At 46.7% G+C, this 15865-nt stretch overlaps 2 protein-coding genes, 1 non-coding gene and 1 pseudogene across 3 annotated transcripts; 1 reads left to right on the top strand and 3 right to left on the bottom strand.

Moving 5' to 3' along the window:
- Window positions 1-1601: 1601 nt before the first annotated feature.
- Window positions 1602-2291, bottom strand: LOC114613063 (annotated as a pseudogene).
- Window positions 2292-6462: 4171 nt separating this feature from the next.
- On the bottom strand, window positions 6463-6594 carry LOC114613109. Its single transcript, XR_003710128.1, has one exon. It is a non-coding gene; the product is annotated as a small nucleolar RNA SNORA17 (small nucleolar RNA).
- Window positions 6595-8691: 2097 nt separating this feature from the next.
- Window positions 8692-10214, bottom strand: LOC114612938 (protein FRG2-like). The gene is made up of 4 exons (XM_028758035.1): window positions 10124-10214; window positions 9732-9806; window positions 9440-9493; window positions 8692-9158 (listed from the first exon to the last, which is right to left on the bottom strand). Exons 1-4 carry the CDS (start codon window positions 10212-10214, stop codon window positions 8692-8694), a joined length of 687 nt encoding a protein of 228 aa, XP_028613868.1.
- A 3883-nt stretch (window positions 10215-14097) lies between these two features.
- LOC114613087 (protein FRG2-like) lies at window positions 14098-15459 on the top strand. The gene is made up of 4 exons (XM_028758302.1): window positions 14098-14158; window positions 14345-14419; window positions 14658-14711; window positions 14993-15459. The coding sequence occupies exons 1-4, from the start codon at window positions 14098-14100 to the stop codon at window positions 15457-15459; spliced, it is 657 nt and encodes a 218-aa protein (XP_028614135.1).
- The last annotated feature ends 406 nt before the right edge of the window (window positions 15460-15865 follow it).

The raw sequence follows: 15865 nt of genomic DNA on the forward strand, positions 1-15865 counted from the left end.
TGCTTTATGCAGTGGCCATTCAGGTTGTCACTGCCGGTTCAGTCCTATGTATTCGCTCTCCAAACATCATGTGTCCTCCCACAGGTCTTGCTTCAGCAAAACACCACGTGATCTGCATCACATGACACTACCAGAAACTTCCACTTCAGCCAATGAATGGAGAATTGCCCAAACTTCCATATTGCTAGTTCCTCCCCTCTGATACTTCTGAATTATTACTTACTAAAATCTATATTTCATCTTTGCTACCCCAGACTCAAGGCTTGCAGCCCTCTTGGGCCCTGATCCCCAACTCTTACATTATGGCAGTCTCTTTGTCTCTGTGTCCTACAGTTCTCAGACCTGGACCTCTTTCCTCCCCAGCAATGGTGATTCTCCCTCCTTTCCTGCATTCCTTCCCCAGGAACCTAAAAGTCCCACCTCTGTCTCCCTGCCCAGCCATTGGCCACCGGCAACTTTATTTACCAATCAAAGCCAACAGGGGGCAGGGACCCTCAATGTTTTACATGCAGACCTACAGGCTCCCGTATAATTTTGGGAGCTGAAATAACACAAGTAGCATTAGAACCAACACATGACACACTTTGACCTGTCTCTGCTTCAGACAAACGTTCCTTCACAAGTCTGCCTTTGCCTCTTACCTGTGTCCACTTCAGCTAAATGTTCCTTCACATGTTTGCACCAGCAAAACACCATCCAACCAACTTTCCAAAGAACCCTTAAATTTCCACTTCACCCATGCTCAGAATATGACACTAAATTACATTAGTCAAAGGCTTATCAAGATGAAATCCATAAGGCTACATATTTCCTACTTTTGTCCAATCAGAGGCATACTTCCTGCCTACGTGTGATCAAGCACAATCTGTGCAGTTGGAGCAACCAAGCTTGTTTACAGAAGTGAAAACACTCAGCTTGTTGTCTTACATGAACTAACTTACAGCATTTCATGCAGTTATCTGTTCTTGTGCAAGTGGGGCTTATAGGTTAGAGGCATTTTTGTTTTATAGATGTCTTCAGCACAGTAATTTAAACTTAAAACATAATATTAGCCATCACACAGAGAGACTGAGAGACTGAGATAGCGTCTTGGAATGATAGAGAGACAGCCTAACCAATAAAAGAAGAATATCAAGCCCTTTCTGGGAATAGGTGGAGATCTTCCAGGAACTTGTACCACCTCTTTCTACTCCTTCATGATCTGTTGCTTCTGGTCATGGTTGTTGGTAGGTGTCTTTAGCCTTGACAAGAGCTTAGACCAGTCTAGGGAAAGCTAGCCCTGTTCTGGATGAGATATTTATCCAACAGGGAAATTTCACATGTGCCTACGTATACTATGTGCTCTATGCAACTGTGTACTCATGAAAGTGTGTATGAACATATGAGATGATCTTCATATGTGTGCAAATGCACACATATACATGTGTTCCTTTTTTTTCTCAGAATTCACGTTTAATACTTTTAAAAAAGGAAAAAAAAAGAATTAACAGGTTGGTTTCTGTGACTGATATAAGATGGTCTGCCCAAAACACAGCTCAGACCATTACCAATAGTGTAAGAAAGGCTAGCCACACCCAGCCCTGTAGAAAAGGGTTATCTGGAATCACACCACACGTGTTTAAGCATGAGTAGAGTACAAGAGATTTTCTTCTGGCTGCTCAATGCTGTCTGGCAGATAAATGGTCTAGTGCTCACTTCTGCTTAGAGAAATACTCTTTGCTCTTTTGGACATCAGGCTTGATGGTATCACTGCCAGGTTTCCAGCCAGCTGGGCACACTTCACCATGTTTGTCAGTGAACTGAAAGGCCTGGACTAGTCTCAGAACCTCATCCACAGAGCAGCCAACAGGAAGATCATTTATTGTTATCTGGCGAAGGGTACCTTTATCGTCAATAATAAAGAGGCCCCTGAAAGAGATACCTTCATCAGCCTTTAAGACTCTGTACTCCTGAGCAATGGCGCGCTTGGGATCTGATATTAAGGGAATGTTCATGGGTCCCAGTCCTCCTTGTTTCTTGGGTGTGTTAATCCATGACTGATGACAAAAGTGAGAATCCACAGAAGCTCCAATCACTTGGCAGTTAAGTTTCTTAAATTCTTCTGCTCTATCACTGAAAGCAATAATCTCCGTGGGACACACAAAAGTAACGTCAAGAGGGTAAAAGAAGAACACAACATATTTTCCTTTGTAGTCACTTAGGCTGATATCTTTGAATAGTTCATCTGGCATAACAGCTGTAGCTTTGAAGTTGGGAGCAGGATGCCCAATTTTTGCATTTCCTGAAGACATCTTGCCATCAGCAGGGTGGAGCCACAGGTCTCACGAACAGAAGCAACCGTGAGAACGCAGGAAGAGGTCGCCCCGTTCCTTTTTATATAATGATACATATTGATGTGTGTGTACATGTGTGTGCTGATAGTTACATATTCACTTGTGTTGTTTTTAAAACAAAATCCCAAGCGTTCAATCACCAAAGGAAGACTCAGGAGCCAGACACTTTGGTGAAAGCCTGCTAGCTCAGAGAGGCAAAGAAAGCACCCAGCTGACCTTCCTACTCCACCAATGTCCCAGAAGGAAAAAAGATCCTTCTCCTTCTACACACTGTTTTAAATGCCCTTCAACTCAAAGACCTTTCTTTCCTTTTCCTGAGTTTCCTTATATTCACTCTCACTCAATTGGTTGCTCCACCTCTTGACCTATCCTTGACTTTATTTAGCTCTAGTTTAAGGAAAACTCTTGGATTAAAGGTGTGTTCTAGGGCTAAGCCACACCACAACTATTTGTTTACAGTAAACAGAAAGCTCTTGAGTTAAAAGTGTGTGCTAGGGCTGAGTCCTATCACAACAAGAAACAGGTTTCCCCAGTTCCAATCTCGGGGTTCACAACATGATCAAATATCAAGTACATACTTGTTTTTGTGTGTATATACCTGTGCTCACACACATGTTCTTGTCTGTTCTGTGTGTTCTTCTGTGCATATATGTACATATGTACATATATGTGTGCTCATTTGAAAATGTATGTCTAATGTCCCATACTTATATATATATATATGTGCCTGCCTGAGGAGTCACATACTCTGAGTAGTCATATGTCTTAACACTAAATATAGTAAAATATATATGTAAAATAATATTTTGGGTCAAAATAATGATAAGACACAGCTTTTAAAATATTTATTATTATTATTCTTTCTCTCTCTTTCTCTCTTTCTTTCCTTCTTCCTTTCTTTCTTTAAATAGAAATATTTAAAGTCAGGGTCTCTCTATATAGCCTTGGCTGTCCTTGAACTCACTATATAGACCAAGCTGGCCTCAAACTCACAAAGATCCCCCTGCATTTGCCTCTGTAGTCCTGGGTTTAAGTAGTGTGCCATGACACTCACATAAGTTATCCATTATATTCTTAAATCTCCACAAAGTTGAATGGAAAGATAACCAACTATTCATAAGACGAACGCAGTGCAGGACCATGAGGTTGACCTCAGCATTGCAAAACAAAAAGTTTAAGTAAAAACAAATGCCTTTTCTTAATTTGTATGTATGTCAGATAACTCCCAACTGTTTAACTCTGAGATTTAAGATAAACTAAAAAAAAGAAATAATAAAACTAATATATTTTAGTGGCCAATTTTAAAAGAAGATTTTTTAAAAGTTATGTGTTCGTTTGTGAGTGAGTGAAGATGCCTGTGGAGGCCAAGAGGTATGAGATTGTCCTGGAGAGCTGGAGTTTCAGGTGGTTGTGGGCCACCCAGTGTGAATGGTGGGGACAGAACTCTGGTCCTCTTCGAGAACAGTACAGGCTCTTAACCTCGTGTCACCTCTCCTGTCCCTGTAGCTGTTGGTTTTCATCCAGATCAACTGTGGACTTTTCTTATCCAGCCTCAGCCCCAGTGAGCTGAGAACAATGCCATTTGATCAACTCCTTTTGATATGTGATAGACATTTATACAGCAACGGGCAGGGAAAAGAGACATTCTGCTGGGCATCTTCAGGATAGGAAAAGAAACATCTTAGATTACTTTTGTGTGTGTGTGTGTGTGTGTTTTTTTCGAGACAGGGTTTCTCTGTGTAGTCCTGGCTGTCCTGGAACTCACTCTGTAGACCAGGCTGGCCTCGAACTCAGAAATCCGCCTGCCTCTGCCTCCCAAGTGCTGGGATTAAAGGCGTGCGCCACCACGGCCCGGCTATAAATCTCTTTTTCAAAGATTGTTTTAAAAACTATTTTATTGATTCGTTGTGAACTTCACATCATGCACCCCAATCCCAGTCATTCTCCCCCACTTGTACCTGCCCTCCACCCTTGCAAACCACCCCCCAACAGAGGAAAAAATTTCATGGAAGCTATAGTGTCACAATGAATCCCACAGTACACCCTTCTGTCCACACTTCTTTGCTTACAAATGTTCATTGCAATAACTTGTTGGTCTGGTATGAGGCCTCTGGCTTCTGCTACTCTATCAATACTGGAACCTCACTGGGACTCCTCTCAGATATCCTGTTGTTGCCCTGCGTCATGGAGATCCTGCAGTTTTGGATCTGTAGGACTGATCCCTTCATGCATTCCAGCACTTAATTCATAGGTGGGGTAGATGTTGGGGTGGGCCAATTCAAAGCCCTGGATCTGGACCTGAGAGGTATCAGAAATAAGCAGCCCACTGGCTTTCATGCTCTTAGAGCTGGCTTACCCAAAACTCCCTGTAACCAGGGCCAGCTTTACCTGGCTCCCAGGTGAGGAGCAGGACCTGTTCTCCTGAGTGCTGTAGCCAGTGGGGGACCATGGCCAGTTCTCCACTCTCATAATCCTGGGACCAGCTTTCCCATCTGCCACAGATGTTGAGGCACAAGGGAGGGGCAGAGGGTGTCTCCCCCTTGTTCGCACCACAGTTCAGCAGACAAGAGGCAGAGCTGGCGCTCATGTACTCAGATTCTTGGGACAGCTCACCTGCAACCCTCACAGCCAGGGCCAGCTCTACTATGCTGCCCAGGCAAGGTTCAGGGCTAGCTCTCCTGAGCTTCAGAAAGTAGGAGGCAGGGCTAGCTCTCCTGCACTCATGACCTCAGGGCCAGCTCTCCTGCCTAGGTCACAAGAAGTGAGGGTGGGGGACACTACCACATGGCAGACTAGAGACAAGGCCAGCTGGCTCACATTCATACCCTGGGGGTTGGCTCACCTGCACATTCCCCCATTCCCCCACCTCTGCCATCAGGGTTAGTTATAACTCCCCAGGTGAGGTGCTGGGGCTGCTCTCCCTAGTGCTGCGGCAGGTTTAGGGCAAAACAGCGCTCCTTCTTTCATGACCCTGTAGAGGCCAGTTCTCCCACGTCCAGTGTCCAGGGCAAAAGGAAGGGGAGGGGATCTCTCTCTTGCCAATGCCATGGCACAGCAGACTAGAGGCAGGGCTGGCTCGCCCACACTCATGTCCTCCAGGTTGTCTCACCCACAACCTACACATCTAGGGCGAGCTCCATTGTGCTGCCTGGGTGAGGTGCAGGACCTGCTCTTCCAAGCTGCCAGTGGTGAAGGTCAAGGCCAGATCTCACAACCCCAGGGCTAGGTCTCTTACCTGCCTCAGGTGGTAAGGGGCAAGAGGGGAGGAGGGTGTCTCTCCCTTGTCTATGTCACCAAAGGGAGATGAGTGGTAGGGTCAACACTCTTTTATCCTTGGGGGTAGCAAACCTTCAACTTCCCTGATGTGCAGACGCAGATGGCTCTCCGGAGTACTGCAGCTGGCTGTAGGTGGAGTCAGCTCTCCTGCTCTCATGCCTCTAGGGCCAGAACTCCAACAATGCCTGGGTGATGAGTGGGGCCTGTTCTGCACAGCCCTCAGACAGCAGCATGTCCCCAGTGGCAGTCCAGATCAGGGACATCTGCCTGGCCTTTGGTGGTAACAGACTCCTGCTGCTGTGGGGCCTGGGACGCAGACATGGCCCCAGTGGCAGCACAGGTCAGAACCCCACCAGGTGGCATCACCGGCTCCTCACATCAGGCTGTTCCTCACTGCCCTTGAGTTTGTAGTTCTGCCTCTCTTCACTGTGCCTATATCCTTCTGTTTCTCTTTCTCTTCCATTTCTCCACCATGTTCTTGCTCCTCTTTGTGGCACTCAGGGTCTCTGAGTGTCGGGTCGTCTCAGGAGTGCTCTTGGGAGCTATGTTGTGCTCCTGCACTATGACACCAGGCAGGGGTCATCTCGAGCATGGGGGTGGGAGTGTCAGGCTGGTGTTCATCTCAGGCTAGCTCCCTGTCCTGTGCCCCATGGCACCAATCTGGTGGTCATTTCAGGGTGCTTCCTCTACTTGCCCACCCAGTGGCCATCTGTCTTAGACTCACTTCAGCCCGTGACCTGTGGTCCCAGGATCTTCTAGTCTCTGGCTTGCTTCCTGTCCACCTTCCTGGGAGTCTGTCCAGCCCTGCTTGACCCTGGAGTGGTGGTCATCTCAGGCTCGCTTTTTTAAAGGGAATGTTGGGCTACTCATCATTCAGATGTTCACAGGTCAGAACACTGAGTATAGACATAGCCTCTCTCCTCTCTGCCACCTACTGACATACATGTGATACAGCAGCCACACCCGCAATGCCTCTAGGGGGAGGGGGCAAAAATCTTTATTTATTTATTTGTTTATTTGAAACAAGGTTTCTCTGTGTAGCCCTGGCTGCCCTGGAACTCAATCTGTAGACCAGGCTGGCCTTGAACTCAGAGATCTTCCTGCTACTGTCTCCTGAGTGCTGGGACTAAAGGCAAGAACCACCAGGATCTGACTTACAAATTTTACAATTAGGAGACTGCCGGGCTCGAGGTGAATATTGCCCCAGGGCTTCTCCAGAACAATGGGGCTGCCCTGTGCTGCTGATGGAGTGGGAGCATCAGAGGCTGCAGTCTGACAGTTGGGATACACAGACTCCGTTACTGGATTAAGATTTCTGAGGAAGAGCAAACATCAATTAAATGTACAATGTGTGCTTTATAGATTCATATCCATGGCAAGAGTTTTGGACAATAGTCTCAGCCAGTAACTCCTGTGTTGTTATTTCTCTTGATGTGTATGTTGTGGGGTATTCACCAGCGAAGACTGCTCAGACATGGGTTCAAGATAATAGAAAGCATTTATCAGGTAGCCAGCAGCTACACTGGGTATTAAGGAGCCCAGTGTAGCTCCAAGCTTTTCTCAGGGTGAGTTTTAAGCACAAAACCCATGTTCTGGATTGATATACTTCAGTTAACAAGAACAGTTAGCCAGAAACAGAACTATAGAAGCCAAAAGGGAAGGTTAGTACATTCAGAGACTTTCCCATAACTGTGGACTTTGATAGATTTTGGTCTTTGTTTTAGTTTTGCTGAGTTTTACAGCATTAATGGTGCTTTCATCTTGAAGTCCATTGTACTGGGACCTGGGGTGGGGCATCTAAGGCACTGTTACAGGTAGTGGTTAATGCAGAGGGTCAAGGCTGTTCAAATGCAAAAATATAGATATTAAAGACAAGAAGGGTCATTCTTACTGTAGGGTCTAGGCCAGGAGGAATATGCTGATATGCTCCAGGACTTGATGCCAGTGTGATGCCAAAGCCTCTCCCAGTGAAAGCCATGCACCTGATGTCATTAACCCCCAGGAATCTCAAGTCTCTTTCAGAGGTGTGACTGAGAAAGCCTCATCAAAGAGACATTGCCACCAGGGAAATTGCAGAGATCTCACAGGCGTGACTTATGGTGCTTTAACTAATCATTCTCATTTACTTTAGCATGAAACAGTTGCCCAGCAAACGTTGAAATGACAAGCAACGCTTATTCTAAGTACCCCTTCCTGTCCTTTTTCCTGGAATCTGATAGAGGAATAGTGTTTCAATGAATGGCATTGCCTTTTTCCCAGGTACCTTAAATTTTTGCAAGACAATATTGAATCTCTTTGTGACAACTGTAATAGATTTCTGTGTAGTCTGTGACCTTAGCATGTCCTGCTCAGTTTTATGTCAACCTCATGGAAGCTATAGTCGCTTGGGAAAATGACTGTCTATTGACAAAATTCCTCTCAGAAAATCTGCCTGTAGGCAAGTCTGCGGTGCATTTCCTTCATTAATGATTCACACGTGGGAGGGGCCATCTTATGTGGGTGGTGTCACTACTGAGAAATCGAGTACAGGGTTCCATTAAAAAAAAAAAAAGCAGGCTGAGCAAGTCAAGGGAAGCATGTCGATAAGCAACACCCTTCCATGGCCTCAGCATCAGCTCTGCCACCAGCACCCTGCCAGGAGAGGTTCAAGAACGGACAGAGATGTGGAACTGTGCACTGAAAGAACCCCTTCCACCTCACAAAAGCTGCTATCAGGTGTTTTCTCACAGCAACAGGACCCCCAGCTAAGACATAGTGGTGTTGGTCATTTCCGCAGAGTGACATAAGACAGTCCGGCAGGAGCAACTGGAGCAAGGGAAGTCTTCCTACAGTCTGTCATGGTGGGGACAGCATGGCCTCACCAGTGTGAGCAGCCAGCTGCTCAGGAGCATGTGCAGTCAGGCAGCAGAGGGAGATGACAGTTCCCTTACTCCTCTACGGAAGGCAAGGCTCCAAAGGAAAAATCTGCCACACACATCTGCAAGGAGGCTTTGTCTTGTTAATTAGACTAACTTGGATAATCCCTCTCATGCAGCCAGAGGCCAGTCTCCCAAGTGCTTTAGGAGGGTCTGAAGGCCTTGGCTCAGGACTTGTCCGATGAGCTGACAGGATCTGTGGTCTTCTCTCCGCCCTCCAACAAAGGACTCTGAGATTCCTTGCCAACCAGCTCCTGAGGGGAAGACATGGGGGCTGGGACAAGCCAGCCCTCAGCAGGGAAGCCAAAGCCTGCCTGGTTGGCCATGCTGTAGAAGGTGTGCACCATAGCTGTCAGAGACTCTGAGAGCTGTCTGAGCTGAGAGAGCTGCTCCTGGTTGAGCAGGGAACCATACTGCTGGTCCTGCATCTGGACTGTGTCTCCATAAATCTCCTCAGACTTCCCCCGCAGAAAGTTCACCAGGCTCTTCCGAATTGGTGGTGGGTATGTGCCCTGAGGCTCTGGGCAATGGGCTAATCCATCTTGGTGGCCATTGGCTTTTGGCTCAGCTTTCTTTACTGAAGTCTTGAGTCTCTTTTTCCCAGGGGAGCTGCCCTCATTTCCTATGGAAAACCCTGAGAGTGAGAGAATGACCAGGAAAGTTCCCATCCTCCACACTGCAGAGCCTCCTCTAGAGCCTTCAGAGCCTGGAGGCTGCTGGCCATTCCTTCCCACGCATGTCAGCCTCCACACTGGGCAGGGCTGAATTCCTTCTCAGATCCCACATGCACTGAGACCCTGGCCTCTCTTAAGTGCCCTGAGGTACCTAGCCACCTGCCTGCCTGAGCCTTGTAGAAGGCAGATGGGGGTTGACCCTTGGGGTAAAGAGAATACTTACCGGTTCTGATCGGGCTGCAGCTTGAGTCCTTGGAAGAGTGTCGTCTTTTCCTGGCTGTTTTCACCATCTGAGCTGAAATGTGATTGTGGCTTGATAAGGTGAGGGCAGGTGTCATGGAAAGCTTTCAGCTGCACACCACACAGCTAGTCCATCCTCGACACCCAAGCATGGACCCAAACAATGCTGCCCAGCTTTTTCCCACAGCCAGGAAGTCCAGGGACCCGGATGCCTCCAAAGCAATTAGGGCCGTGCCAAGGGGAACTCCTATCTCACCACTTGGAACCCTCACCCTAGAATAACCAAAACCTACCTGATCCTTCAGTGTGCTTTCTGGAATTGCTGTCTGATTGGCTGGACATCTGCTCATTTTCACTTGGTTCTGATCCTAAAGCCAGAGAGAGTTTAGATGACAGAGTGCCTTGACTATCCTGTAGCCTGTGACTGACACCCTCTCCTCCCCCCCAGGTACATACTTCCTTCTGTGAGCTCACAGTTTGAAGGAATTTGTCCTATTTTCCTTCAGATGACCACTGTCAGCCATTTTATGCCATTCCTACCTGCCCCTCAAAACCATCACAGCTCTGTGGCTGGAATCTAGCCCTCTCCCCTCCCCTGTCCCAATGCACCTCAAAACCTGAGCTTTGTTTGCACTGCAATGGGAAGCCAGTGTCTCCCCCTTTCCTCTCAGCTGCTTCTCCTCACCTGAGGTCCTTTGATCAGAGGTGCTTTGTGGCTGGGTAGAGAGGTCCAGTGGTTGACAGGAAGGGCCTAGATCAGGCGTTTCTGAATCCATACTCAGGTTGAACTAAAAGGCTTTCTCTCTCCCCCGAACAGAAGGAATTATGGTTAGCATATTTGTTGGAGTTATCTAGAGTAACAGAACTTACAGAATGAGTCTCTCTCCGCATAGAGGAAAGAAATCTGTATTAGAAAGACTTACAGGCTGTGGTCTGGCTAATCCAATAATGGCTGCTTATGAACAGAAGAGTCCAGTAGTTGATCACTTCCCAAGGCTGGTTGTCTAAGGTGGTCTACAGTATATGCTGGAATCCCAAGCAAGTCTGATACAAGGCCAATGGAGGAAGATACTTGCTAGCAAGGGGAGAGCAAGCTGGCAAAGACAGAAGCTTCCACCTTGCTTGTTCTTTATATAGGCCTCTAGCAGGAGGTGTGGCCTGGATTAGGGTGGGTCTGCCCAAAGATCAGGATTAAAGGTGTATCTCCAGCTCAGAGATCCAGAATGGAAGTGGGCCTCCCACGTCAAATGATTTAATTAAGTGAAAATCACTCACAGGTGTGCCCAGACGGGGTTGGGTTTTAGTGACTTTCTGATGTAGTCAAGTCGATGCTATCCTGCTACAGATGCCTTTTGTAAGTCCCTTTGGTGGCAAGGCTCTCTCCTTGGCTGTAAAAGTCCCTCCTTGTCTAGGGAAGAAAACTTTTCTTCTTGGACTTGAGTTTCAGATAATGATGCGGCATTTGTGGTGTCTTTACATAATGAGCCAAGGTAGATATCAAAGCCAGGGACAAAGGGACAGTGGACAGCATGGCAGGGCATGCCACCACTAGTTCTTCCTCCTCTTTTCACCAAGAAATGTCTTAGACATAGACAAGCCTTCTCAGACACTAAATTAAATTACCATTATAATGACAATATATGCGTATCCTTAGCAATGACAAACAGAAGGCTGCAAATGCTGGCTTAAAGACTCTGAATACGATAATCTAAACAGACAGAGAGGGCTGTGTCAATGTACCCCTCTTTTTTGAAACGTGGTCTCACTGTAGCCCCATTTGTCCTGGAACTCACTTTGCAAACCAGGCTGGCATAAAACAGAGTTTTCTCTGGTCTCTGCCTCCTGTGTCTCAGGAGAGATTAAAGGCCTGAACCACCACACGCAGACCCAAAATTAAACACTCCCCAAATTAAAACCAATCAAATTTATTAGATCAAATGTGATTGAATTAAGTCAGTCAACTCCAGTGTTTATCAAATACTGAGGATGAGACACCAAACTTCAAGCAGAAAGCTAGAAGAGGCTAAACAATCACATGCTGAGACAAGCCTGACATACAGACAGACAACCACATGCTGAGACAAGCCTGACACACAGACAGACCAATCTCAAGAGAAAGGGAGAAAGTAAGGAAGTCAGCTAGCCAGTCAGTCAGGGAAGAGAAAGACTTCCCCTCACCTCAGCCTCTTCACAGTGTTCTGGGAGCCCACTCTCCCCACCCTGTGCTGGGATCTGCCATCCATGTTTACCCTTCCCCACGACTGCTTTCATCCTCTCCAAGCCCTTGGTCCTTTCTCCTGAAAACCCATTTTGAATGTCAACACTTGGCCATTCATCTCCAGATACCTGATGGGCCAGTTCTCTGTCTTTTTACAGATAATAATAATAATTGCCAATCCTAAACCCTTCTCCTACAAGGAATCTGTAGTGCATACTTGCTAATCATCTCCCTCTTCAACTCAGATAGAATTAGAATTTTTATTTGTTTTTGTTTTGGTTTGGTTTTGAGACAGGGTTTCTCTGTATAGCCCTGGCTGTCCTGGAGCTCACTCTGTAGACCAGGCTGGCCTCGAACTCAGAAATCCACCTGCCTCTGCCTCCCAAGTGCTGGGATTAAAGGCATGCACCACCACTGCCCAGCGTGTGACATCACTGCCCGGCTAGAATTTTTAGGGCTTAGCAGTAATTACAGTGAGAACCAGAGGTGCCTCGTTGAGTTGTAGAGGTGATTTTAATTATCCATGATTTTGGATTCTATGGAAGGATTATTAAGAATGAAACCACAGGAAGCATCTACACCACTCCTGAATACTGATGCAAAAGCCTCCTGCTCCTTAGAGATGAATACATGCTAAGGTTTCCTGTAGAGCTACCCTCCATAACTAAAGATATGGGGCCAATCTAGGTATCCCAAGAGATGGAAATGGATAAAGAAAATGTTGTGTGTAGTTCAATAGAGTCCTTCCCATCCATAAAGAAGAATGACCTCATACCCTGTAAGAAAAATGGGTGGAGATGGGGATACTCATATTGAACAAATTAGGCCAGTCTCTTTAAAAAATATATATTTATTTTATTTATATGAATACACTGTAGCTTCAGACACACCAGAAGAGGGCATCTGATACCATTACAGAAGGTTGGTTGTGAGCCACCATGTGGTTGCTGGGAATTGAACTCAAGACCTCTGGAAGAGTAGTCAGTGCCCTTAACCGCTGAGCCATCTCTCTAGCCCTAGGCCAGTCTCAGAAAGATAAAAATCAAGCTTTCTTTGACTGTGTAATTTCCTAAAGTCAATTGTGATCACATTACATCATGCATACACATAGAATATGAATGAATAGTGTTTCCCCGGGAGGCCATGCTGTTCAACTCCTTTCTAAGCTCTTCTGTGTGTTTGTCTCCATAGATGTGTGTGGCTCTCACCCTTGATCAGAGAAGTTTCTTGTTGCAGAGGCTGAAGGTTAATGAGGAGTCAAAGCTGTCCAAATGCTGAAAAAAGAGACCACGAATGATCATCTGTGGACGGAATATCTACACCAACCCTCCCCAACAAGGCTCAAGGAGCATCAGGGGAGAGAGGGTGGAAGGACTGTAAGAGCCAGAGGACAGAGAAGAATGCTGGAGAAGGACACGGACAGGACACGGCTATTCTATACAAACTCTCAGCAACCATGGTTATGTGCTCAAGACCTCCACAAATCAAGAGAATTAAAAAATATCAGCATGGACTGGAGAGATGGCTCAGTGGTTAAGAGCACTGACTGTTCTTTCAGAGGACCTGAGTTCAATTCCCAGCAACCACATGGTGGCTCGAAAGCATCTATAATGGGATCTGATGCCCTCTTCTGGTGTGTCGGAAGGCAGCAACAGTGTACTCATTAAATGAATTAAATTAAAACATTAAATGAATAAATAAATCTTAAATTAAAAAAAAATACCAGCATGGGAGCTGGTTAATGGTGGGCCATGCCTTTAATCTCAGAAGTAGGGAGGCAGAGACAGGCCAATCTCTGTGAGTTTGAGGCCAGCTTTGTCTACAGAGTGACTTCCAAAACACAGATAAACTCTGTCTCAGGGGGAAAAAAACCTTGCAAAGGAACTGGACCAGCTTGCACATACATTTAATGCAGCACAATGAGGCAGAGGCTAGCAGAACTACGTGATATCAAGGACATCCTGGACTACACAGCAAGTCCCAAGACAGCCTAGGCACCATAGAAATTCCCAGTCTCTAATTAATTACTTAGTTAATTAATTAAATAATTAATTTAGCATGAGACTAGAGATGGTAGCCAGCTAAGAGGCTTGCTGCACTATGAGAATCAGAGTTCTGTTCCCAAGAGCCTTGTGGCACCTCAAAACCACCTGAAATGCTACCCCAAGGTGCAGTGGCACCCTCTACTGGCCTTGTAAACACATTCAATACAAGTGACGCAGGCAAGGGCACACAGACATATAAATAAAAATGAATCTTTTTTTTAAAAGGTATGAAGCTCAGAGGTGGATGCTAGATGTCTGGGGAAGGGAAGATGGATGGAGGGAGAGTGGGACTGGGGATGAACAAGATACATTGTGTATACCTGTATGAAGCTTAAGAGAAAAGAGAAGAAATTGAAAAAATGTTTACTTGGACACATCATGAAATAGTGTAGCAAAATGAAATTAAGTTTGAAACAGAAAAAGAGGAAAGCAGAACTGAAACTGTCTCAGGGACAGAGTAAGAAAATAACCAGTAAGGAAAGGCTCCAGTAAATTGAATCCCAAAGAGATAAGGATAATGCAGGCAGAGAACTCTGAGTTCACAGAAGGAAGTATGTGAACCTGGGGGGCGGGGGAGGGGGAGTCAGTCACAGGCTACAGGATAGTCAAGGCACTCTGTCATCTAAACTCTCTCTGGCTTTAGGATCAGAACCAAGTGAAAATGAGCAGATGTCCAGCCAATCAGACAGCAATTCCAGAAAGCACACTGAAGGATCAGGTAGGTTTTGGTTATTCTAGGGTGAGGGTTCCAAGTGGTGAGATAGGAGTTCCCCTTGGCACGGCCCTAATTGCTTTGGAGGCATCCGGGTCCCTGGACTTCCTGGCTGTGGGAAAAAGCTGGGCAGCATTGTTTGGGTCCATGCTTGGGTGTCGAGGATGGACTAGCTGTGTGGTGTGCAGCTGAAAGCTTTCCATGACACCTGCCCTCACCTTATCAAGCCACAATCACATTTCAGCTCAGATGGTGAAAACAGCCAGGAAAAGACGACACTCTTCCAAGGACTCAAGCTGCAGCCCGATCAGAACCGGTAAGTATTCTCTTTACCCCAAGGGTCAACCCCCATCTGCCTTCTACAAGGCTCAGGCAGGCAGGTGGCTAGGTACCTCAGGGCACTTAAGAGAGGCCAGGGTCTCAGTGCATGTGGGATCTGAGAAGGAATTCAGCCCTGCCCAGTGTGGAGGCTGACATGCGTGGGAAGGAATGGCCAGCAGCCTCCAGGCTCTGAAGGCTCTAGAGGAGGCTCTGCAGTGTGGAGGATGGGAACTTTCCTGGTCATTCTCTCACTCTCAGGGTTTTCCATAGGAAATGAGGGCAGCTCCCCTGGGAAAAAGAGACTCAAGACTTCAGTAAAGAAAGCTGAGCCAAAAGCCAATGGCCACCAAGATGGATTAGCCCATTGCCCAGAGCCTCAGGGCACAGACCCACCACCAATTCGGAAGAGCCTGGTGAACTTTCTGCGGGGGAAGTCTGAGGAGATTTATGGAGACACAGTCCAGATGCAGGCCCAGCAGTATGGTTCCCTGCTCAACCAGGAGCAGCTCTCTCAGCTCAGACAGCTCTCAGAGTCTCTGACAGCTATGGTGCACACCTTCTACAGCATGGCCAACCAGGCAGGCTTTGGCTTCCCTGCTGAGGGCTGGCTTGTCCCAGCCCCCATGTCTTCCCCTCAGGAGCTGGTTGGCAAGGAATCTCAGAGTCCTTTGTTGGAGGGCGGAGAGAAGACCACAGATCCTGTCAGCTCATCGGACAAGTCCTGAGCCAAGGCCTTCAGACCCTCCTAAGCAGAGTTACACACTGAGACAACAAAGGACCACTCCACCTCCCTGTCTACACAGCCTATAGCATTCACCCTGTCTGTGTGAACATGTGACAGGCACATGGATGAGAAGAAGAGTTTGAAGTGTTTACTCTGGATTATGAACTGTGTCTCACTGGAATCTAGGATGCAAGTGCTAAATGAACAGTTGACCCTTGCTTTATGTGGATATTTTGCTCAAGTGTGCGATGGACTTGTGTACTTGTACTGTAGACCATGGCAAATAAATATTGATTTACCAGAAAATGCTGTAGTTCTTCAGTCTGTTCATTTAGTGTGAGGAGGGTAGATGTGGCATGTATTCCTTGTAGCCTGTCATCAGCCCTTCGAATCGCCTGTCTCCCCTT

Source organism: Grammomys surdaster, unplaced genomic scaffold, assembly GCF_004785775.1.
Source record: "Grammomys surdaster isolate TR1022 unplaced genomic scaffold, NIH_TR_1.0 126187, whole genome shotgun sequence".
NCBI classification, from domain to species: Eukaryota; Metazoa; Chordata; class Mammalia; order Rodentia; family Muridae; genus Grammomys; species Grammomys surdaster.